Source organism: Bombina bombina, chromosome 6, assembly GCF_027579735.1.
Source record: "Bombina bombina isolate aBomBom1 chromosome 6, aBomBom1.pri, whole genome shotgun sequence".
Classification (NCBI taxonomy): domain Eukaryota; kingdom Metazoa; phylum Chordata; class Amphibia; order Anura; family Bombinatoridae; genus Bombina; species Bombina bombina.
In genome coordinates this window covers 1,119,812,208-1,119,836,426 of record NC_069504.1, presented here as the reverse complement: position 1 = coordinate 1,119,836,426, position 24,219 = coordinate 1,119,812,208, and the positions used below count along the sequence as shown (strand labels likewise).

General features: G+C 43.2%; 1 protein-coding gene across 1 annotated transcript in view; it reads left to right on the top strand.

The window, feature by feature from the left end:
• The window catches only part of DNAI7 (dynein axonemal intermediate chain 7), a 188,526-nt gene that overhangs the window by 118,153 nt on the left and 46,154 nt on the right, over positions 1–24,219 (top strand). Inside the window, exons 12-13 of the mRNA XM_053719083.1 lie at positions 3,708–3,922; positions 18,614–18,778. Of these exons, the coding sequence (XP_053575058.1) occupies positions 3,708–3,922; positions 18,614–18,778 (380 nt within the window). The remainder of the gene's footprint in view (positions 1–3,707; positions 3,923–18,613; positions 18,779–24,219) is intronic.

Genomic DNA, 24,219 nt, shown 5'->3' with positions numbered 1-24,219 from the left:
ACATGAAGAGACAGCAGTAGAGAGAGGGACATACAGTGAGTAGAACAGAAATAAATAGAAGAAGCACCAGAGAGAGGGACATACAGTGAGTAGATCAGACATGAAGAGACAGCACCATAGAGAGGAACATACAGTGAGTAGAACAGACATGAAGAGACAGCACCATAGAGAGGGACATACAGTGAGTAAAACAGACATAAATAGAAGAAGCACCAGAGAGAGGGACATACATTGAGTAGAACAGACATAAAGAGACAGCACCATAGAGAGGGACATACAGTGAGTAGAACAGACATAAAGAGACAGCACCATAGAGAGGAACATACAGTGAGTAGAACAGACATAAAGGGACAGCACAATAAAGAGGAACATACAGTGAGTAGAATAGAAATAAAGAGACAGCACCATAGAGAGGAACATACAGTGAGTAGAACAGACATGAAGGGACAGCACCATAGAGAGGAACATACAGTGAGTAGAATAGTCATAAAGAGACAGCACCATAGAGAGGAACATACAGTGAATAGAACAGACATAAATAGAAGAAGCACCATAGAGAGGAACATACAGTGAGTAGAACAGACATGAAGAGACAGCACCATAGAGAGGGACATACAGTGAGTAGAACAGACATAAATAGAAGAAGCACCAGAGAGAGGGACATACAGTGAGTAGAACAGACATAAAGAGACAGCACCATAGAGAGGGACATACAGTGAGTAGAACAGACATAAAGAGACAGCACCATAGAGAGGAACATACAGTGAGTAGAACAGATATAAAGAGACAGCACCATAGAGAGGGACATACAGTGAGTAGAATAGACATAAAGAGACAGCACCATAGAGAGGAACATACAGTGAGTAGAACAGACATGAAGAGACAGCACCATAGAGAGGAACATACAGTGAGTAGAATAGACATAAAGGGACAGCACCATAGAGAGGGACATACAGTGAGTAGAACAGACATGAAGAGACAGCACCATAGAGAGGAACATACAGTGAGTAGAACAGCCATAAAGGGACAGCACCATAGAGAGGGACATACAGTGAGTAGAACAGACATGAAGAGACAGCACCAGAGAGAGGGACATACAGTAAGTAGAACAGACATAAATAGAAGAAGCACCAGAGAGAGGGACATACAGTAAGTAGAACAGACATAAAGAGACAGCACCATAGAGAGGAACATACAGTGAGTAGAACAGACATAAATAGAAGAAGCACCAGAGAGAGGGACATACAGTAAGTAGAACAGACATAAAGAGACAGCACCATAGAGAGGGACATACAGTGAGTAGAACAGACATAAATAGAAGAAGCACCAGAGAGAGGGACATACAGTGAGTAGAACAGACATAAAGAGACAGCACCATAGAGAGGGACATACAGTGAGTAGAACAGACATAAAGAGACAGCACCATAGAGAGGAACATACAGTGAGTAGAACAGACATAAAGGGACAGCACAATAAAGAGGAACGTACAGTGAGTAGAATAGACATAAAGAGACAGCACCATAGAGAGGAACATACAGTGAGCAGAACAGACATGAAGAGACAGCACCATAGAGAGGAACATACAGTGAGTAGAATAGACATAAAGAGACAGCACCATAGAGAGGAACATACAGTGAGTAGAATAGACATAAAGGGACAGCACCATAGAGAGGAACATACAGCGAGTAGAACAGACATGAAGAGACAGCACCATAGAGAGGAACATACAGTGAGTAGAACAGACATGAAGAGACAGCACCATAGAGAGGAACATACAGTGAGTAGAACAGCCATAAAGGGACAGCACCATAGAGAGGAACATACAGTGAGTAGAATAGACATAAAGAGACAGCACCATAGAGATGAACATACAGTGAGTAGAATAGACATAAAGAGACAGCACCATAGAGAGGAGCATACAGTGAGTAGAACAGACATAAAGGGACAGCACCATAGAGAGGAACATACAGTGAGTAGAACAGACATAAAGAGACATCACCATAGAGAGGAACATACAGTGAGTAGAATAGACATAAAGAGACAGCACCATAGAGAGGAACATACAGTGAGTAGAATAGACATAAAGAGACAGAACCATAGAGATGAACATACAGTGAGTAGAACAGACATAAAGGGACAGCACCATAGAGAGGAACATACAGTGAGTAGAATAGACATAAAGGGACAGCACCATAGAGAGGAACATACAGTGAGTAGAATAGACATAAAGAGACAGCACCATAGAGAGGAACATACAGTGAGTAGAATAGACATAAAGGGACAGCACCATAGAGATGAACATACAGTGAGTAGAATAGACATAAATAGACAGCACCATAGAGATGAACATACAGTGAGTAGAATAGACATAAAGAGACAGCACCATAGAGAGGAACATACAGTGAGTAGAATAGACATAAAGAGACAGCACCATAGAGAGGAACATACAGTGAGTAGAATAGACATAAAGAGACAGCACCATAGAGAGGAACATACAGTGAGTAGAATAGACATAAAGAGACAGCACCATAGAGAGGAACATACAGTGAGTAGAATAGACATAAAGGGACAGCACCATAGAGATGAACATACAGTGAGTAGAATAGACATAAATAGACAGCACCATAGAGATGAACATACAGTGAGTAGAATAGACATAAAGGGACATCACCATAGAGAGGAACATACAGTGAGTAGAATAGACATAAAGGGACATCACCATAGAGAGGAACATACAGTGAGTAGAATAGACATAAAGAGACAGCACCATAGAGAGGAACATACAGTGAGTAGAATAGACATAAAGGGACAGCACCATAGAGATGAACATACAGTGAGTAGAACAGACATAAATAGACAGCACCATAGAGAGGAACATACAGTGAGTAGAATAGACATAAAGAGACAGCACCATAGAGATGAACATACAGTGAGTAGAACAGACATGAAGAGACAGCACCATAGAGATGAACATACAGTGAGTAGAACAGACATGAAGAGACAGCACCATAGAGATGAACATACAGTGAGTAGAACAGACATAAAGAGACAGCACCATAGAGATGAACATACAGTGAGTAGAATAGACATAAAGAGACAGCACCATAGAGATGAACATACAGTGAGTAGAACAGACATGAAGAGACAGCACCATAGAGATGAACATACAGTGAGTAGAATAGACATAAAGAGACAGCACCATAGAGATGAACATACAGTGAGTAGAACAGACATGCAGACATAAAAGGAGAAAGAAACACACTAGAGAAAAAAAGCTTAGTAATGAGCAGCATTCTGTTACTGATTAGTAAACACAAGTAACAGAACACAGTTAATATGTTGGTGGTGCAATACGGACATTTAAACAGCTGAGGAGGTGAAATAAATCTGGCTCCTTTAATAAGCTTGTCCCAGGAGGAAATGTTAGAATGATATCAGTAAATGAAAAATATTGAACCCTTTATAAAGTAGATGTAAGATAATATTGATAGATTCTTCTTCAGCTGTTAAATATATACAGCGGTGCTGACATTTTCTGTTGTTGCTACTTTTAAACAAGGTTGTGGATTTATTGCTAATCCTAACATGCTCTATCCATTCTTGGTACATCACCAGAATTAAAGCTTTGGCATTCACCTAAACTTGTTCATCAAAAAAATTTACATTTTTTCTTAAATTTTTATTATTTTTTCTTTTCTGTCCTTTAGACAAAAACTGGAAATTTGACATGATCTCCCAGAAAAAATACAACAATGAACTGAAAGAATTATGCTTCAGCATGGAAGGGTTTTACACATTTTCCCTGATTCAGGATTCTCACCTCAATATGCCGTTCCAATCATGGGAGCTAAAACCCAAAGGTGTGAACAAGGCTGCATTGTCCATCACGTCTGCCTTTACAGAAATCCAGCTGGAAATTAAGGTAAAATTAGGTTTGTTCAACTGAAAAATCAGGTGTAGTCGCAGAAAGTGGAGAATTCATATTTCTGTGTACAGTACTTTGTGCTGAGCCTTTGGCGACATCGTCATTTTTATAATAAAAGGTTTTCATGTCATAATTAGAATCATCTTCTGAATTGGTTCATTCATTTATGATCTCTGAGTTTCATGGTGCTTGCTGGCCCCAAAATCTTATTTTATTTATTGCTAAATTTTAGTTTATTATTCTCGTGAGCAAATTATGAACTAAAATGTGGTTTACAGTGGTAGCCCCAGCATTATTACCCCCCAAGAGGAAAGGATAAAAGGCTAGAGCATTATTTAGGCTCACAGTGTTCAGGAAAAAGGTGTTTTGTATAGACATTATGTCTTCTGAAATTACACTTTTCACACCTTGAGGGTGGCGGTCTGTTGGGGACACTTTAGATCTATGATAAATTGACTTTTAGCACATTTGAATTATTTCTGTACTTTAAATTAATTTGACCGACTATGAACATTTACACTCTTTTTAAAGAGTTTGATATCAACTTAAGAATTTCTCTCATTTTCAAAGAAATATATCTTTACAGGTGGGTAAATTGTCTTTCACCACTAAAGTACAAAAGCCTCCCAGAATTCTGAAGAAGTGGGGACCTACCTCTACACACCCTTCCTCCACTTCGTACTTGAGCCTATTCAGTTTATAAAGGGCAGTAGTTCAAGTGGAGCTAAAAAAAAACAACCAAATTGTTTATTTTGTACAGATGAAGAACGGAGGTTAGACGTCTCTCAGTACAACTTACTCACTACTAGAATGGTGCAACCTCCTTCTGAACATTTGTTGTGATGTAGCCTGTGATCTCTCAAGTAATTCTAACATGCAGGCACTACTGTACCATTGAGAAATGTATCCCTCTGATTTCCCCAGTTTGTTTATGGAGAGAACCATGTTGGTTTCCCTCACCCATATGGTATAATCTTGCAAGGAGCAGGCAGGATAGTATCAAGAGTTCCCTAGCTTGCTTGCTGCCTGTGCTGTTGTTGAGCAAAAGGAGGCTGCTTCTTGAGTGGTAACTAGCCATAGAACAAGCTATTATGCTATTGTTCGTTCTCAGGTTGAGCGCTTCTCTCTTTTTATTTATACAAATTATGACACTTAGGGAAGTCTCCCTATGTGTGATGCGGGAATCCAGACGTGGACCCGTTGTTCAGTGTGCCTAGAGGGATATGGCTGCACATCACTGACGAGGCCCACACTAGGCCAAAACGTATGTCTGGGGCTTTGCCATTTCTCTCGTTCAGAGAGGGATTGCCTGGTATTTCGGGGCTGGACTGTACTGTGATGTCAGGATCAGACTGATATGCTTCAGGAAAGTTCTTCTCTGTGAAAGGCACATATTGAGCAAAAGTAGGCTGCTTCTAGCCAAAGAACAAGCTATTATGCTATTGTTCGTTCCCAGGTTTAGCGCTTCTCTCTTTTTTTTTCTTTCTTTCTTTTTTTTTTCTTTTTAAACAAGCTTTATTAAGGAAGACTCAGAAGTAAACAATAAGGTCACATTATACATCTCTGTTTACCGTTTGCAAACGGTCTGAACATAAAGAAGTCATTATTCAGCTCATTGTGACTAAAGTCCATTATAACTATGCTTCTGAAGAATCAAGAAATTCCCCGGGGGGGGGGGGGGGGGATTAGAGATCCAGGTTCCTCCGAGGATACAAAGCTTGACAAAGTTTTGGTTTTTTGTTGTATCAAGCAATTATGTCATAAACAATTCAAACTTGTACTTATAACATATTACACAAAAAAGAACACATATAATATAAGAAAGAGGAAAGAAAAGTGAGAGAAAAAGAAGAGGGGGGAGGACACATCATAGCGGGAAGGGGAAGGAAGGAGAGGGGAAAAAAAAAAAAAAAAGGAAGGGGGGGAGGAAGGCTCCACATAGCAGGGCCCTACAAAGGAGTGCCTCTCCACACCGCCAGCATCATCTCATGGAACTCTAGTTGGCCAATCTTAAATTAATGCAGCCTCTCCAATTGTAGTAAGTCATCCACTGAGGCAAACCACTCATCAAGGGAAGGAGCCTGAGTGGATTTCCATTTCCTAGGGATCAATCTTTTGGCCCCTGTGATCATTAGCAGGAGGAGGGCTCTAGCAAATACGTCTTTGGTCTTAGGGAGCTGTAATAACAACATGGTCTCAGGGGTATTAGGGACAAGGACCTGTGCCTTACGGGACATGGTCTCTGTCACAGTCGTCCAGAAATCTCTCAGCCTGGGGCACGACCACCAAATGTGGATCAGGGAGCCGTGCTCACCGCATCCCCTCCAACACAGAGAACTGGCCGAGGGGAAGTATTTATGTAACCTCACTGGTGTATGATACCATCTGGTTAAGAGCTTTAGATGTACTTCTTGGACAGTTGCCGAGACAGAGGATCGTTTGGTTAAAGTAAAAGAACGTATCCAGTCCTCTTCCTCAATAGTGTTGTTAAGGTCCTTGTCCCAGGCCAAAGTAAAAGAGGGGAGTCGAGTGTCAGGCGGTAAGAGTAGGAGCTTATATATCTTTGAGATCAAACATTATGGGCAGGATGTGCCAGAGCAGAGAGTCTCAAAGGGTGTGAGGTCCCTCAGAAACCTATCCCTGTGTCTATGGTGAGTGAGGTAGTGCGAGAGCTGGTGGTATCGGAGCTAGGAGGAGAAAAGATCGCCAAATTGTTTAGACATGTCTAGCTGTGAGCGAAGTTTACCCTCATGCATAGCGTAGTGTAGAGTGCCCTCGCGAAGGGTGTAGTGCGTACTCATACGGGTCCCCAGTGCATGGTATGGAATTTCTGGGTTTTCTATGATTGGGAGCAAAGGGGAATGTATCGAGGAAATGTGTGTAGAGGTAGCCAAAAGTCTGTCCCATTCCTGCAGTGTAGTTAGTGTAAGATGATATTTCTGTATTCGGGCGGGGCAACTAGGTTGGGGAATCCAAGCTAAAGTGCCGATGTTATGCATATCAAAGATTCGTCCCTCCAGCCTGACCCACTGTTTTTGGGTTGAATTATGAGACAGTTCAACTAACCTTTGTAAGAAGATTGCTCTCCTATATGTTGCCAAGTCTGGGAAGCCCAGGCCGCCCCTTTCACGGGGTAGGTATAGTGTTTTTCTAGGTACCCTGGGCTTAACCCCTGACCAAACAAACTGCTCCAGTGTACGCTGAAGTTGGGGGAGAAAATCCCTAGGCAGGGCCACAGGGACAGTTTGCAGCAAGTACAGGATACGGGGGAGAATGTTCATTTTAATTAGACTTATTTTACCAAGCCAGGATAACATTTTATTTGACCAAGAGGGCAAGTCGTTCGTAATTTCCCTGCGTAAGGCCAGGAAGTTATTTTTAAAAAGGTCTGTGGAGCGTGCTGACAAATGAATACCCAGGTATTTCAATTTAGAAGTGGCTGTAGGTATTTGGTAATTTTGAGCTAGTCTTTCGACCTGCGCCGAAGGGGCATTAATGTTTAAGATTTCCGATTTGGTTAGATTTAGGTGGAAGTTGGAGAGCTCTCCATATTGTGATAATTCAGCTAGTAATTCTGGGAGTGAGGTTTCTATATTAGTTAGTGTATAGAGGATATCATCGGCGTAAAGAGCCTGCTTGTAGTCCGTGTCGCCCAGCCGTAGCCAACTGATTTGTGGATTGTCTCGAATTTTTTGAGCCAACGCCTCTATAGAGAGGGCAAACAGAAGGGGCGACAAGGGGCACCCCTGCCTAGTGCCGTTCGTAATAGAGAAGGTGTCTGACAAGGTGTTGTTAACACGAACTCTGGCATTCGGTGTTGAATACAGTGCAAACACCATATTTATAAAAGAGGCTCCAAAGTTCATGGTCTTTAAGACCCGATGCAGAAAAAGCCAATCAACCCGGTCGAAGGCCTTCTCTGATTTTCAATGGGACGGTGTGATGGATTAAAATGCCAACACCACATCTTTTGGACCGTCCTGAAGCGAAAAGTGCCATCAGGTACTGTTTGTTGAACCACTCAGGTTCGCGTCCTCTGCGGAAATGAGTCTCCTGAACAAAAAGAATATGGCTATGGAGCTTATTAAGCTCTCGAAATGCTATAGACCTCTTGCCCGGGTCATTTAGGCCTTTGGCGTTGATGGTTGTAAAAGTCAAGCCATGGGAGCCGAATTTGCCATTCTTGTGGGCCATCCTGAGGGGGGGGGGGGAGAGAAGAGGAGAAAGAAAAAAAGGGGGGGGGAGAAGGAGAGGACTGGAGGGGGTAGAGTCTAGCAGGGAAGAAAAATAAAGGGGTAGGGAACAATAGATTCACTAGGGAGGGGGAGAGAAATAAAAGAATAAAAGAGCAGGTTAAATATGTCCCTAAACAAGGGAAGCAAGTTAAGAAAAGAAAAGTACGTTTACGGCAATAAAGAAGTAAAGTAAAAAAGAAAAAAGGGGAAGTAATCCCTAAAACAGTACGCATTGAAGTATGTTAAGAAGTAACCAGTAGGCTTATCAGCCCCTGGTTAATGTAGCATTACGGCATGGGGGTAAGGGGGAGGAGGGGAAAGGAGAGGGAGGTAAAAAGGAGGGGGGGGGAAATGGGGCGAAAAGGGGAGAGGGGGAAGGGGGAAGGGAAGAACAAGGGAGGAGGAGGGGGGGAGAGGGGAGCTCAAAAGGAAAGGATATACACGCTCTGTGGTGAGGACAAAGGCGTCAATAATAATAGCATATCAAAGAGTATTGTAATGATCTCAATCAGCTGGTATTGGGCGAAGGGGAAAGGGGGGAAGGAGGCTGGGAGAAAGGAGGAAGGAGGGGGAGGGGGGGAGGAATAAGAGGGTAGGGTGATATTAGAGAGTGCAAATGATAATAGTGTAGAGTGAGCCTTAATGATGTCATCAATTATTTACCAAAAAGAGTCACAAATACAAGGGACCCAAAATGTGGCCCGTACCTAGGATCAATTAAAAATCTGATGACTGGGTAAAAATAGTTACTAAGGTTGAGTGGCAAGGGGGGGGAGGGTAAGGGGAAGGGGGGAGAAGAGGGAAGGGGGGGAGAAGAGGGAAGGGGGGGAGAAGAGGGAAGGGGGGGGAGAAGAGGGAAGGAGGGAGAGAGAGGGGAGCGTAAGAGAAAAAGGACGCTCACATTTTCTGATACATGCAATAACATCAGTAATAATAACATATTAAAGAACATTGTAATGACCTAACAAACATATAACATCATTTAAGAGAGTGCAAAACTCAATATTATAGGGTGAACATTAAATATAACATTAACCGTCCAACAGATAGAGTCGCCAGTTCAGGGGACCCTAGGCGTGACCCATACATCAGTTCAGGTATAGATCTGGCGGTTAGGTAAAGGCAGTTTCTATAAGTGTCCAACCCTGCAGGCCAGAAGAGGACCGTCGTGTCATAACAAGGTACTTAGCTTGTTCAAAAGGATACATAGTGCTGCCATCTCAGAGGTAGGGTCTGCTCTCTGCTGATCAAAAGCAGGTGTAAGGAGAACAAGGTCTCCTCAGGTAGGTGAGTGAGGGACACTGTTGTTAAAGAGCTGCTGTGACGTAGACTCTTCAATCTCAAGGCTTGAGTCTTAACTGTAACTTCAACTGTCTAGAATATAGGGTCGTCAGTACAAGGGAACTAGAGAGTGGCCCCCCCAGTGATCTAATAAGAATCTGGTGACTAGATGAAGGCAACGTCAGATATGATTGGGTGAGGGGGAAAAGGGGAAGGAAGCTGGGAGAAGGGAGGAAGGAGGGGGAGGGGGGGGGGGGGGAGGGAGGGGGAGAAATAAGAGGGTGGGGTGATATTAAAGAGTGTAAATGATAATAGTGTAAAGTGAACCTTAATGACGTCAATTATTTAACAAAAAGAGTCACAAATTCAAGGGACCCAAGATGTGGCCCGTACCTAGAATCAATTAAAAATCTGCTGACTGGGTAAAAATAGTTACTAAGGTTGTGAGGCAAGGGGAGGGAGGGGAGGGGGGGAGGGAGAGAGGGGAGAAGGAAGGAGGGGGAGGGAGGGAGGGAGGGGAGAAGGAAGGAGGGGGAGGGAGGGAGGGAGGGAGAGGGGAGCATAAGAGAGAAAGGGAGCTCACATTCTCTGATACATGCAATAGCATCTGTAATAATAGCATATTAAAGAACATTGTAAAAACCTAACAAACATATAACATCATATAGGAGAGTGCAAAACTCAATATTATAGGGTGAACATTATATATAACATTAACCGTCTAACAGATAGAGTCGCCAGTTCAGGGGACCCAAGGTGTGGCCCATACATAAGTTCAGGTACAAATCTGGCAGTTAGATAAAGGCAGTTTCTATAAGTGTCCAATCCTGCGAGTCAGAAGAGGACCATCGTATCATATCAAGGTACTTAGCTTGGTCAAAAGGATACAGAGTGCTGCAAACTCAGAAGTAGGGTCCGCTCTCCACTGGTCAAAAGCGGGTGTAAGGAGAACAAGGTCCCCTCAGGTAGGTGAGTGAGGGACACTGCTGTTAGAGAGCTGCTGTGACGTAGACTCTTCAATCTCAAGGCTTGCAAAGAAAGCTTGAGGGTCTGATCCTGGGTGAAAGATCGCTGTTTTATTGTGCCAGGTAGCTGCTAGAGATACAGGGAAACCCCACCTATACGGAATCTTGTGTGCCCTTAGCTTCTCCGTAATATGTGCCAGATCTCTCCTCTTTTGCAGAGTGACTGGAGACAAATCTGAGAAGATCTGCAGTGTCTCCCCAGCATGTTGCACAGGTTGCTTGATACGTGCATGCCTTAAGATGTCTTCCTTGTCCTTAAAATTTAAAAATCGGACAATAATGTCTCTGGGGGTGACTTAGGGGGCGGTTTGGCCCGAAGAGCCCTATGCGCTCTCTCCAGGGGGATGTTGCCAGATGAAGGGGTGTCTTTTAGGGTACGGAATAGGCTCTGTAAGTAGCCTTCAATCGCTGGAGGGTGAATGGTTTCTGAGACCCCTCGGATCCTAAGATTGTTGCGGCGGCCCCTGTTATCAAGGTCCTCAACCTTATCAGACATATTCTGGATGGTTTCAGACTGCCGTTGTAATTTAGACTGCAGTTGTTGGATGGAGGTGGATGTTTATATGTGCTTTGCCTCTGAGTGTGATACTCTAGTATCTAAGGAGTTAATGTCTCTCTTCAACTCGTTAAAAATACTTCTCATCTCCTTGACAGCATTCCTGATATCCTCTTTAGATGAGAGATGCTGTAAGTCTTCCTTAGTTACAGGTTGCATGGCCAGTGGGTCAGCCGTCTGCAAGATAGGAGATGGAGTGTCTCTGTTAGGATCCATGCTATTAGGTGAGTCAGAGCCGTGCAATTCCACTTGCTTCAAGTAACCAGTGAGTGTACACACTGGAGTAGCTTTGTCTGGTTTGGGTTGTCGTTTGCACGGCATAACTATCCAGTCAGCAAAAGGGTGCAAAAGAGTAGAGTCATGTAAAGGCCCTGCAGTGTTGCTGAGAACTCCACGTGGTAAGTTATGCCTTTGATGTGATGTAGAGGCGTTTGGATGTCTCAGTGATTTCCAGTGGGGTTAATAAGCAAATGAGCAGGGGGGCACCTACCGTGCTATAGGATTGTACACACTGAATATAAATAAAGCCAAAAGGCAAAACGGCTAATGCACGAGCCCTGTCAGTATTAAAGGCACATAGGATGTCATTTTGTGACTAGGTGCAGAGTCAGTTAATGTATGTTTCTGAGAGGCCTGGTGACAGGGCAGCACTGAGGGCGCAGGTGATATAAGAAGAGCCGTTAACGGTGCAGAGAAGATCCACTGCGACACAGGTAATCTCTCAGTCTAGGCTGCGATCTAGGTGTTTTGATCCAAGTAAGCTACGCACTTAGAGGGGCGAGGGTGTAGCGATGTCACTCACCAAAGTTAGCAGGGAGTCTGGACTCATCCGACAGCGGCCGCAACAAATGACTGAAGTCCGGTATGTGTGATCGCGCTCTTAGGCGCCTCCGGTAAGGTCAAAAAGGCAGCTGCAGTTAGCCCTTAGGCATAGTCTCCGCATGTCGTCAGATGCAGGCCTCAGGCAGGTTAATGGCCGCACGCTTCCCTCTTTTGTAAGAAGCCCAGAACGGCTCATCTAAGTCCTCTTGTAGCTCTACTTGTAGGTTTGCTGTTAGGCGTTATGCTCCCCTGTAGATTAGGGAAATTAGAAGGGGTATATGCCGATGATAAAATGCATACTTTTCAGGGATTTAAGGAGCACACTTAAAACCCAGCCATCCGCCTGCGTGGCTAAACTACGCCCCCCCCCCCCCGCGCTTCTCTCTTTTTATTTATGTTTGTCCCTTGGCTGACTCAAGCAGGAAGGGGTGTGTGTCCCAACCCCCTCAGATTTCTGAGAGTAATTTCTTCTTACTTTATTGATCAAATTACATCCACCCATATGTTTGAGTAGAAACTGATTAATCGTTAAGTATATTAGAAACCTCAGATGATGTCAACCAGAATCACGCGTGTCAAGCAGTTGCTGTTGTTTGTAAACATTTTAATAAAAAGCTTAACAATATATTTCTCTTGTAAGGTGTATCCAGTCCACGGATTCATCCATTACTTGTGGGATATTCTCCTTCCCAACAGGAAGCTGCAAGAGGATCACCCACAGCAGAGCTGTCTATATAGCTGCTCCCCTAACTGCCACCCCCAGTCATTCTCTTGCAGCTCTCGACAAGAAAGGAAGTATCAAGAGAGATGTGGTAAATTAGTGTAGTTTATCTTCAATCAAAAGTTTGTTATTTTTAAACGGTACCGGCGTTGTACTGTTTTTACCTCAGGCAGAAATTAGAAGAAGAGTTTTGCCTGAGGTTTTTGATGATCTTAGCAGGTTGTAACTAAGGTCCACTGCTGTTCTCACACATAACTGAAGAGTATGGGAAAACTTCAGCTGGGGGAACGGCCTGCAGAATTAACTGCTCTGAGGTATGTTCAGTATATTTTTTTCTAGAGAGATGATAGGGTGTAGAAAATGCTGACATTGCCTGATATATTTAAGGTAAGCCTGATTGCAGTGATTTAACAAACGACTGGCATTGTGCTTGCAGTAAAGGGTAATATTCATGTTACTTGCTCTTATGGCTTAGTATGTAAAACATTTGCATGATATATAAAGAACGTTTTTTAGTAAGGGTGATAAATCTTTATTTGGGGCCTAGTTTTCCACATGGCTGACTAGATTTCTCCTAGGAGTAGTTATTTATGGCCCTTTCACTTTGTGTACATGGTGGGAGGGGCCTATTTTCGTGCTCTAATTGCGCAGTAGTTTTTACATTCTGAGACATCCAGCTTCCCTGAAGGAGTCCCCTGACATATTGGTCCTCTGTAAAGGGTTTTTGTGCCTACAAAAGTCAATTTATGGGAAGGTAGGAGCCACAGTAGAGCTGTGGCAGTTTGCTTGTGACTGTTATAACGGTTTTCCCGTTTTTCTGCTTAGTTTTTGAGCCTGAGGGGTTAATCATCCATTTGAAATTGGGTGCAATGCTATTTTAGTCTATTTTGCAGTTTTTGTGTTTGTTTTTTTCCCTTAAAGGCACAGTACCGTTTTTTATATTCTGCTTTTTCACATTAATTAAAGTGTTTTCCAAGCTTGCTGGTCTCATTACTAGTCTGTTAAGCATGTCTGACATAGAGGAAACTCCTTGTTCATTATGTTTAGAAGCCATTGTGGAACCCCCTCTTAGAATGCGTACCAAATGCACTGATCTTACTATAAGTTATAAAGACCATATTCTGGCTTTAAAAGATTTATCACCAGAGGAAATTGACAAGGGGGAAGTTATGCCGACTAACTCTCCCCACGTGTCAGAGCCTATAACTCCCACTCAAGGGACGCCAAGTACATCTAGCGCGCCCATTGCGTATACTTTACAAGACATGGCGGCAGTTATGAATCATACCCTTACAGAGGTATTGTCCAAACTGCCAGGGTTACAAGGAAAGCGAGACAGCTCTGGGGCTAGAACAAATACAGAGCTCTCTGACGCTTTAGTAGCTATGTCTGATATACCCTCACAATGTGCAGAAGCCGAAGAAGGAGAGCTTCTATCTGTGGGTGATTTTTCTGACTCAGGGAAGACACTTCAACCTGATTCTGATATGTCTCTTTAAATTTAAGCTTGAACACCTCCGCGTGTTGCTCAGGGAGGTTTTAGCAACTCTGGATGACTGTGACGCCATTGTAGTCCCAGAGAAATTGTGTAAATTGGATAAATACTATGCAGTGCCTGTTTACACTGATGTTTTTCCAATACCTAAGAGGTTTTCAGAAATTATTACTAAGGAATGGGATAGACCAGGTGTACCGTTCTCTCCCCCTCCTGTTTTTAAAAAGATGTTTCCTATAGATGCCGCTACACGGGACTTGTGGCAAACGGTCCCTAAGGTGGAGGGAGCAGTCTCTACCCTAGCGAAGCATACAACTATCCCTGTCGAGGACAGTTGTGCTTTTCTAGATCCAATGGACAAAAAATTAGAGGGTTACCTTAAGAAAATTTTTATTCAACAAGGTTTTATTCTCCAGCCCCTTGCATGCATTGCCCCTGTCACTGCTGCTGCGGCCTTCTGGTTTGAGTCTCTAGAAGAGGCTCTACAGGTAGAAACCCCATTGAATGATATCCTTGACAAGCTTAAAGCTCTTAAGCTAGCCAATTCATTTGTTTCTGACGCCGTTGTTCATTTAACCAAGCTAACGGCTAAGAACTCAGGTTTTGCTATTCAGGCGCGTAGGGCGCTATGGCTTAAATCCTGGTCAGCTGACGTTACTTCAAAGTCTAAGCTTCTCAACATTCCCTTCAAGGGGCAGACCCTATTTGGACCTGGACTGAAAGAGATCATTTATGATATTACTGGAGGAAAAGGTCACGCCCTTCCTCAGGATAGGTCCAACAAATTAAGGACCAAACAGACTAATTTTTGTTCCTTTCGAAACTTCAAGAGTGGCACAGCTTCAACTTCCTCTAATACAAAACAAGAGGGAAATTTTGCCCAGTCCAAGCCGGTCTGGAGACCTAACCAGGCTTGGAACAAAGGAAAGCAGGCCAAAAAACCTGCTGCTGCCTCTAAGACAACATGAAAGATCAGCCCCGATCCGGAAACGGATCTAGTAGGGGGCAGACTTTCTCTCTTCGCCCAGGCTTGGGCAAGAGATGTCCAGGATCCCTGGGCGTTGGAAATTGTGTCCCAGGGATATCTTCTGGACTTTAAAGCTTCTTCCCCAAAAGGGAGATTTCATCTCTCACAATTATCTGCAAACCAGATAAAGAGAGAGGCATTCTTACATTGTGTTCAAGACCTCCTAGTTATGGGAGTGATCCACCCAGTTCCAAAGGAGGAACAGGGGCAAGGCTTCTATTCAAATCTGTTTGTAGTTCCCAAGAAAGAGGGAACCTTCAGACCAATCTTAGATCTCAAGATCCTAAACAAATTTCTCAGGGTCCCATCCTTCAAGATGGAGACTATTCGAACCATCCTACCTATGATCCAGGAGGGTCAATATATGGCTACCGTGGACTTAAAGGATGCTTATCTTCACATTCCGATACACAGAGATCATCATCGGTTTCTCAGGTTCGCCTTCCTAGACAGGCATTACCAGTTTGTGGCTCTTCCCTTTGGGTTAGCTACGGCACCAAGAATCTTTACGAAGGTTCTAGGGTCACTCCTAGCGGTCCTAAGGCCGCGGGGTATAGCAGTAGCCCCTTACCTAGACGACATTCTGATACAGGCGTCGAATTTTCAAATCGCCAGTTCCCATACGGACATTGTTCTGGCATTCCTGAGGTCTCATGGGTGGAAAGTGAACGAAGAAAAGAGTTCTCTATCCCCCCTCACAAGAGTTTCCTTCCTAGGAACTCTGATAGATTCTGTAGAAATGAAGATTTACCTGACAGAGGCCAGGTTGTCAAAACTTCTTAATTCCTGCCGTGTTCTTTATTCTACTTCTCGCCCTTCAGTGGCTCAGTGTATGGAAGTAATCGGCTTAATGGTAGCGGCAATGGACATAGTGCCGTTTGCCCGCCTACATCTCAGACCACTGCAACTCTGCATGCTCAGTCAGTGGAATGGGGATTACACAGATTTGTCCCCTCTACTAAATCTGGATCAAGAGACCAGGGATTCTCTTCTCTGGTGGCTATCTCGGGTCCATCTGTCCAAGGGTATGACCTTCTGCAGTCCAGATTGGACAATAGTAACGACAGATGCCAGCCTTTTGGGCTGGGGTGCAGTCTGGAACTCCCTGAAGGCTCAGGGCTCGTGGACTCAGGAGGAGGCACTCCTTCCGATAAACATTCTGGAACTAAGAGCGATATTCAATGCTCTTCAGGCTTGGCCTCAGCTTGCTGCGGTCAGGTTCATCAGATTTCAGTCGGACAATATCACGACTGTAGCCTACATCAACCATCAAGGGGGAACAAGGAGTTCCCTAGCAATGTTGGATGTTTCAAAAATAATTCTATGGGCAGAGGTTCACTCTTGCCATCTATCAGCTATCCATATCCCAGGAGTAGAGAACTGGGAGGCGGATTTTCTAAGTCGGCAGACTTTTTATCCGGGGGAGTGGGAACTCCATCCGGAGGTGTTTGCACTGTTGATTCAACTTTGGGGCAAACCAAAACTGGATCTCATGGCGTCTCGTCAGAACGCCAAGCTTCCTTGTTACGGATCCAGGTCCAGGGATCCCAAGGCAGCGCTGATAGATGCTCTAGCAGCGCCTTGGTCCTTCAACCTGACTTATGTATTTCCACCGTATCCTCTGCTCCCTCGTCTGATTGCCAAGATCAAGCAGGAGAGAGCTTCTGTGATTTTGATAGCACCTGCGTGGCCACGCAGGACTTGGTATGCAGATCTGGTGGACATGTCATCCCTTCCACCATGGACTCTGCCGCTGAGGCAGGACCTTCTGCTTCAGGGTCCTTTCAACCATCCAAATCTAATTTCTCTGCGTCTGACTGCTTGGAGATTGAACGCTTGATTTTATCAAAACGTGGTTTCTCCGAGTCGGTCATTGATACCTTAATTCAGGCTCGAAAGCCTGTCACCAGGAAAATCTATCATAAGATATGGTGTAAATATCTTCATTGGTGTGAATCCAAGGGTTACTCATGGAGTAAAGTCAGGATTCCTAGGATATTATCTTTTCTCCAAGAAGGGATTTTCAGCTAGTTCCTTAAAGGGACAGATTTCTGCTCTGTCTATTCTTTTGTACAAGCGTCTGGCGGATGTTCCAGACGTTTAGGCGTTTTGTCAGGCTTTAGTTAGAATCAAGCCTGTGTTTAAACCTGTTGCTCCGCCATGGAGTTTAAATTTAGTTCTTAAAGTTCTTCAAGGGGTTCCGTTTGAACCTCTGCATTCCATAGATATCAAGCTTTTATCTTGGAAAGTTCTGTTTTTTTGGTAGCTATCTCTTCGGCTCGAAGAGTTTCAGAGTTATCTGCCTTACAGTGTGATTCCCCTTATCTGATCTTCCATGCAGATAAGGTAGTTTTGCGTACCAAACCTGGGTTTCTTCCTAAGGTGGTATCTAATAAGAATATCAATCAGGAGATTGTTGTTCCATCACTGTGTCCTAATCCTTCTTCAAAGAAGGAACGTCTATTACACAATCTTGACGTGGTTCGTGCTTTAAAGTTTTATTTACAAGCTACTAAGGATTTTCGTCAAACATCTGCATTGTTTGTTGTCTACTCTGGACAGAGGAGAGGCCAAAAGGCTTCAGCAACTTCTCTTTCTTTTTGGTTAAGAAGTATAATCCGCTTAGCTTATGAGACTGCTGTCCAGCAGCCTCCTGAAAGAATTACAGCTCATTCCACTAGAGCGGTGGCTTCCACATGGGCTTTTAAAAATGAGGCTTCTGTTGAGCAGATTTGTAAGGCGGCGACTTGGTCTTCGCTTCATACTTTTTCTAAATTCTACAAATTTGATACTTTTGCTTCTTCGGAGGCTTTTTTTGGGAGAAAGGTCTTTCAGGCAGTGGTGCCTTCCGTTTAAGCGCCTGCCTTGTCCCTCCCTTCACCCGTGTCCTATAGCTTTAGTATTGGTATCCCACAAGTAATGGATGAATTTGTGGACTGGATACACCTTACAAGAGAAAACAAAATGCTTACCTCTCTTGTGGTGTATCCAGTCCACGGCCCGCCCTGTCATTTTAAGGCAGGTGTTTTTTATTTTTTTATTTTTAAACTACAGTCACCACTGCACCCTATAGTTTCTCCTTTCTCTTGCTTGTCTTCGGTCGAATGACTGGAGGTGGCAGTTAGGGGAGGAGCTATATAGACAGCTCTGCTGTGGGTGATCCTCTTGCAGCTTCCTGTTGGGAAGGAGAATATCCCACAAGTAATGGATGAATCCGTGGACTGGATACACCACAAGAGAAATACATTTATCAGGTAAGCATAAATTTTGTTTTTATGTGTGTGTCATAAGTGCAAGTTTTGGTGCCAATAAATGCCTTACTAAAGTGGTTTCCTGGCATCCTGAATGGGGTTGCATAATTAGTTTAATAAACACTATATACAGTACTTGCTCACTGTGAAAAAGGAAGTACTGTTTTATCAGTACGGTTTACTTTTTATGTGCAATGGCATCTGGAAAGCTGTACAATATTAAACTGATGTTTACACATTCTACAAAACACTCATTACTAATATTTATTTCACAGGATGACCAGTGTAGCCTGATATCTGTCTCTGATGTAGACGGTGACCTGTCCCATATATTGGGGGTTTGGATGGCTCCCCTTGCATTGAAGACGGCCATGAAAAATGCTGGGCTGAATTTCTTTCCTGAAGAAGACTCTAAAAACTATGTCAGCATAAACACAAAGGTTAGAGTGATCTGTTCCTGTGTCTGCACATGTAGTTTTATGGTGTTGTATGTTCTATGCTTATATAAAATATTGCCTTTTACCTAATGCAAATGATTCCTATATGGGTTTACAATAGTGACTGTGGTACCCAATTTTTTCCCAGTTATTTGGTTAATCTGTACAGACTCTTTAGGGTGCAGGGAATGACTTACACTTGCTGCATCATCTCATAGTTCAAACAACCTTTGTTGACCCACCGTCCAATCTGTATTATTGTAAAGGATTATTTCATAAAGCAGAAGGTTCCTTATCATTAGCAAGTGCCCAGTTTTAATGCAGTTCAGTATTATTCGTGGAGGTTAATAACCAGACCTGCATGATTTAAAGAGACACTAAAGTCAAAATTTAAACTTGATTCAGATGGACCATGTAGTTTTAAGAGATTTTCCAATTTCCTTACATTATCAAATGTATCAATTGTTCACAGTGTATACGTATATATAAGTCTGTGATTGGCTGATGGCCATTCTGTGATACAGGGACCAGCAAATTCAAGTCAATTTTGATATTAGTAGAATAAATATAGAATAAATATAATTACCTAATAAATTAATTTCTTTTACAAAGATATGACGAGTCCACGGATTTCATCCTTACTTGTGGGATATTAACCTCCTGCTAACAGGAAGTGGCAAGGAGCACCACAGCAGAACTGTATATATAGCCCCTCCCCTTCCCCTCCACCCTCAGTCATTCTCTTTGCCTGTGTAATACTAGGAAGACATGGTAAAGGGAGGTATTAGTTTTAGTTTCTTCAATCAAGAAGTTTTTTATTTTAAATGGTACCGGTGTGTACTATTTTCCTCAAGGGGTTATGGAAGAAGATTTCTTCCCTGAGGTTGATGATCTTAGCAGCTGTAACTAAGATCCACGCTGGTTCCCACAAGACTTCTGAAGGTAACACATGAGACATCTTCAGTGTGGAGACCGGTTTCATGCTACAAGCAGCATTAAGGTATGTGCAGCCTTTTATTTCTGTAGAGACTTGATATATCAGAACTGGCTGGCATTTATTTCCCTATATGGGAATGGGGTAAGCAGTAGACCTTTCACAGAAGGGTGTTACTGGAGTCCCTTGTTTTCATTTTATATTTCTGACATAAGGGCATGATATGACACTCTGGGAGAGGCATAAGGGCTTTAAATCGATAAGCAGTTAAACGATTGAGCTATTTTTTATTATTTATCCAGCATGACTTGCTGGGATGTGTTTGGGGTGTGTTTTGTGTTCCACTTAGCTGTATGAAAAACCACTTCCCATGCGGTTGTGTTTGGGCCTACTCCAACTTCAGCCATAAGGGGCGGGGCTTGTCTTTGCGCACTTCCTTCTGACAGAGGAGCAGCAAGCAGTAACTCCGGTTGCTCCTGGACAGTAGTCTCTGGCTTGGAGTGTTGGCTATTCATTTCGAAGTACCCTGGGGGCAGGTAGGCGCCACAGCAGTGCTGTGGCGAGGTCAGAGGGTGTTTTTGTGTAAACTGATATATTTTTACCCTTACAGAGGTATTATCTAAATTACCAGTGTTGCAGAGTAAACGCAGTAGGTCAGGTATTAATGTAAATACTGAATCCTCTGATACTTTATTAGCTATTTCCGATGTACCCTCACAGTGTTCTGAGTTGGGGGTCAGGGAATTGCTGTCTGAGGGAGAAATTTCAGACTCAGGGAATGTGTTACCTCAGACAGATTCGGACGTTATGTTCTTTAAATTTAAGCTTGAACACCTCCGTCTGTTGCTTCGGGAGGTCTTAGCGACTCAGGATGATTGTGACCCTATTATGATACCACCAGAGAAATTATGTAAAATGGACAAATATCGAGAAGTGCCTACTTATACTGATGTTTTTCCGGTTCCTAAAAGAATTTCGGAAATTATAAAAAAGGAATGGGAAATACCAGGTATACCATTTTCTCCCCCTCCTACTTTTAAGAAAATGTTTCCCATATCGGACACCATTCGGGATTTGTGGCAAACGGTCCCTAAGGTGGAGGGAGCTATATCTACCCTGGCTAAGCGTACAACTATACCCATTGAGGACAGTTGTGCCTTCAAAGACCCTATGGATAAAAAATTAGAGGGTCTCCTAAAAAAATTGTTTATTAATCAGGGTTTTCTTTTACAACCTACTGCTTGCATTGTTCCAGTAACTACTGCAGCAGCTTTTTGGTTTGAAGCTCTGGAAGAGTCCCTGAAGATTGAGACTCCGTTAGATGACATTTTTGATAGAATTAAGGCTCTCAAGTTAGCTAATTCTTTTATTACTGATGCCGCTTTTCAAATTGCTAAATTATCGGCGAAAAATGCAGGATTTGCTATTTTAGCGCGTAGAGCGTTGTCTGCTGATGTGTCATCAAAACATAAGCTTTTAGCTATTCCCTTTAAAAGTAAGAGCCTTTTCGGGCCAGAATTGAAGGAAATCATTTCTGACATTACAGGAGGTAAAGGCCATGCCCTACCTCAGGATAAGTCTGTTAAGATGAGGGGTAAACAGAATAATTTTCGTTCCTTTCAGAATTTTAAGGGAGGGCCTTCTACTTCCTCTTCCTTCACAGAGCAGGAAGGGAATTTTACCCAATCTAAGTCAGTCTGGAGATCCAACCAAAATTGGAATAAAGGTAAACAATCTAAGAAGCCCGCTGCTGCTACTAAGACAGCATGAAGGGGTGGCCCCCGATCCGGGACCGGATCTGGTAGGGGGCAGACTCTCTTTCTTTGTCCAGGCTTGGGCAAGAGATGTTCAGGACCCCTGGGCACTAGAAATAGTGACCCACGGTTATCAGTTGGATTTCAAGGATTTTCTCCCAAGAGGGAGGTTTCATCTTTCAAGATTATCTGCAGACCAGATAAAAAGAGAGGCGTTCTTACGCTGTGTAAAAGACCTTGTTACCATGGGAGTTATTTGTCCAGTTCCAAAATCAGAACAAGGACAGGGGTTTTACTCAAATCTATTTGTGGTTCCCAAAGGAAGAGGGCCCTTTCAGACCCTTCTTAGACATCAAGTGTCTAAACAAATTTCTCAGAGTCCCATCGTTCAAGATGGAGACTATATGAACAATTTTTCCAATGATCCAGGAGGGTCAATATATGACTACCGTGGACTTGAAGGATGCTTACCTTCATATTCCTATCCACAAGGATCATCATCAGTTTCTAAGGTTTGCCTTTCTGGACAAACATTATCAGTTTGTGGCTCATCCCTTCGGGTTGGTCACAGCACCCAGAATCTTCACAAAGGTTCTAGGGTTTCTTTTGGCGGTTCTCAGACCGCGAGGCATAGCAGTGGGGCCTTATCTGGACGATATTCTAATTCAGGCATCAACATATCAACTGACAAAATCTCACACGGACATAGTGTTGTCTTTCCTGAGAACTCAGGGTTGGAAGGTGAACATAGAGAAGAGTTCTTGTTCCACAGATAAGGGTTCCTTTCTTGGGAACTTTGATAGACTCTGTAGCCATGAAAATATTTCTGACAGAGGTCAGAAAATCAAAGATTCTAAATACTTGCCGAGCACTTCAGTCCATTCCTCGGCCATCAGTGGCTCAGTGTATGGAGGCAATTGGATTAATGGTAGCGGCAATGGACATCATTCCGTTTGCTCGCTTTCATCTCAGACCACTGCAGCTGTGCATGCTCGGACAGTGGAATGGGGATTATGCAGATTTATCTCCTCAGATAAATCTGGATCAAGAGACCAGAAACTCTCTTCTTTGGTGGTTGTCGCCGGATCATCTGTCCCAGGGGACTTGTTTCCGCAGACCCTCGTGGGTGATAGTGACAACAGATGCCAGCCTTCTGGGCTGGGGTGCAGTTTGGAACTCCCTGAAGGCTCAAGGTGTTTTGACGCAGGTGGAGTCTTTACTTCCAATCAATATTCTGGAAGTGAGAGCAATATTCAATGTGCTTCAGGCGTGGCCTCAGTTGGCTTCGGCCAAATTCATCAGATTCCAGTCGGACAACATCACGACTGTGGCTTATATCAATCATCAATGGGGAACAAGGAGTTCCTTAGCGATGAGAGACGTATCCAAGATAATCCGTTGGGCGGAGGCCCACTCTTGTCATCTGTCAGCGATCTACTTCCCAGGGGTAGAGAACTGGGAAGTAGATTTTCTAAGTCGACAGACTTTTCATCCGGGGGAGTGGGAACTTCACCCGGAGGTATTTGCCTCATTGATTCTCAGATGGTGCAGACCCAAATTGGATCTGATGGCATCTCGACAGAATGCCAAGCTTCCAAGATACGGATCCAGGTCAAGATGCCTTTGCAGTGCCTTGGTTGTTCAGCCTAGCTTATGTGTTTTCACTGTTTCCTCTCCTCCCACGCGTGATTGCTAGAATCAAACAGGAGAGACAAAGCAGAGAAAAAGGGCGCCTCCTAGTGTAGCCAATAAATCACAGGTGAGGAGTATAGAACAATGAACATACTCACAATGTAGAAAGGCAAAGGTAATGCCTAGGAGAGCGGTCTGGGAACTTCGCAGTGTCCCAGCAAACTGTGCACTATGCTGTGGCTGCTCCTCCCAAAATCAGAGTGGAAATCTGTAGTTAGTAGAGATATATAGAAAAGAAGAGGGCGACCCCTAGTGAAAATCAATTGTGTAGATGTTGTGGATATCAACTTGCGATAACAAAGGAATACTCACAGATTGTATTGCACACTGTAGTGTAAATGAAGCGTACTAGGTATATTGTGGTGACCTAGTGCACATATGTACCAAGGCTATGCTGCTGCAGTTGGAAATGGGCTCCAGGTGAGCTGCTGATGAATGTCAGATAGATAAAAAGGAGGACTCCAGTATAAGAATAAAAATATTTAATAAAATATTAAAAACAAACACAGATCAGACAATGAATCTGTGTATAAAATGCTACGCGTTTCTAAGCGCTGACCGCGCTTTTTCCTCAGGCTGATAATACTGACAGAACTGGAGTCTCCTTCATATATACCAGTGCACGCTAAATGCTAGACAGCTGAATTACATTACACAGGTGCTACACTAATTACACACGTTAGTTCCTGACAACATGTCAGAAAGATCCAAAAACAGTTTCTCAAGTTCTGATAAACAATTATAAATGCAATGCGATACTAAACAAATGTGTCATAAGGCTGCAACAATGAATACCATACATTGAGATACATATGTTCATCATAAATCTTGTGAACCATGACCCTCTTATCCCTACGTGATGATAGCACTAATATGTTATGTTTGTAATAGCATTAAAAAGTACATATAGAGTACATATATATATAGAGTGAATTTACCACTTTTACAATATAATAACATCCTATAAACTCATCTTAAAATAGAAACAGTAAAAAAATGTATACCGATTTAAAAAGTAAATAGTTTACACCTGGTGGGAGAGGTGTGTCAGGCTGGACCAATGA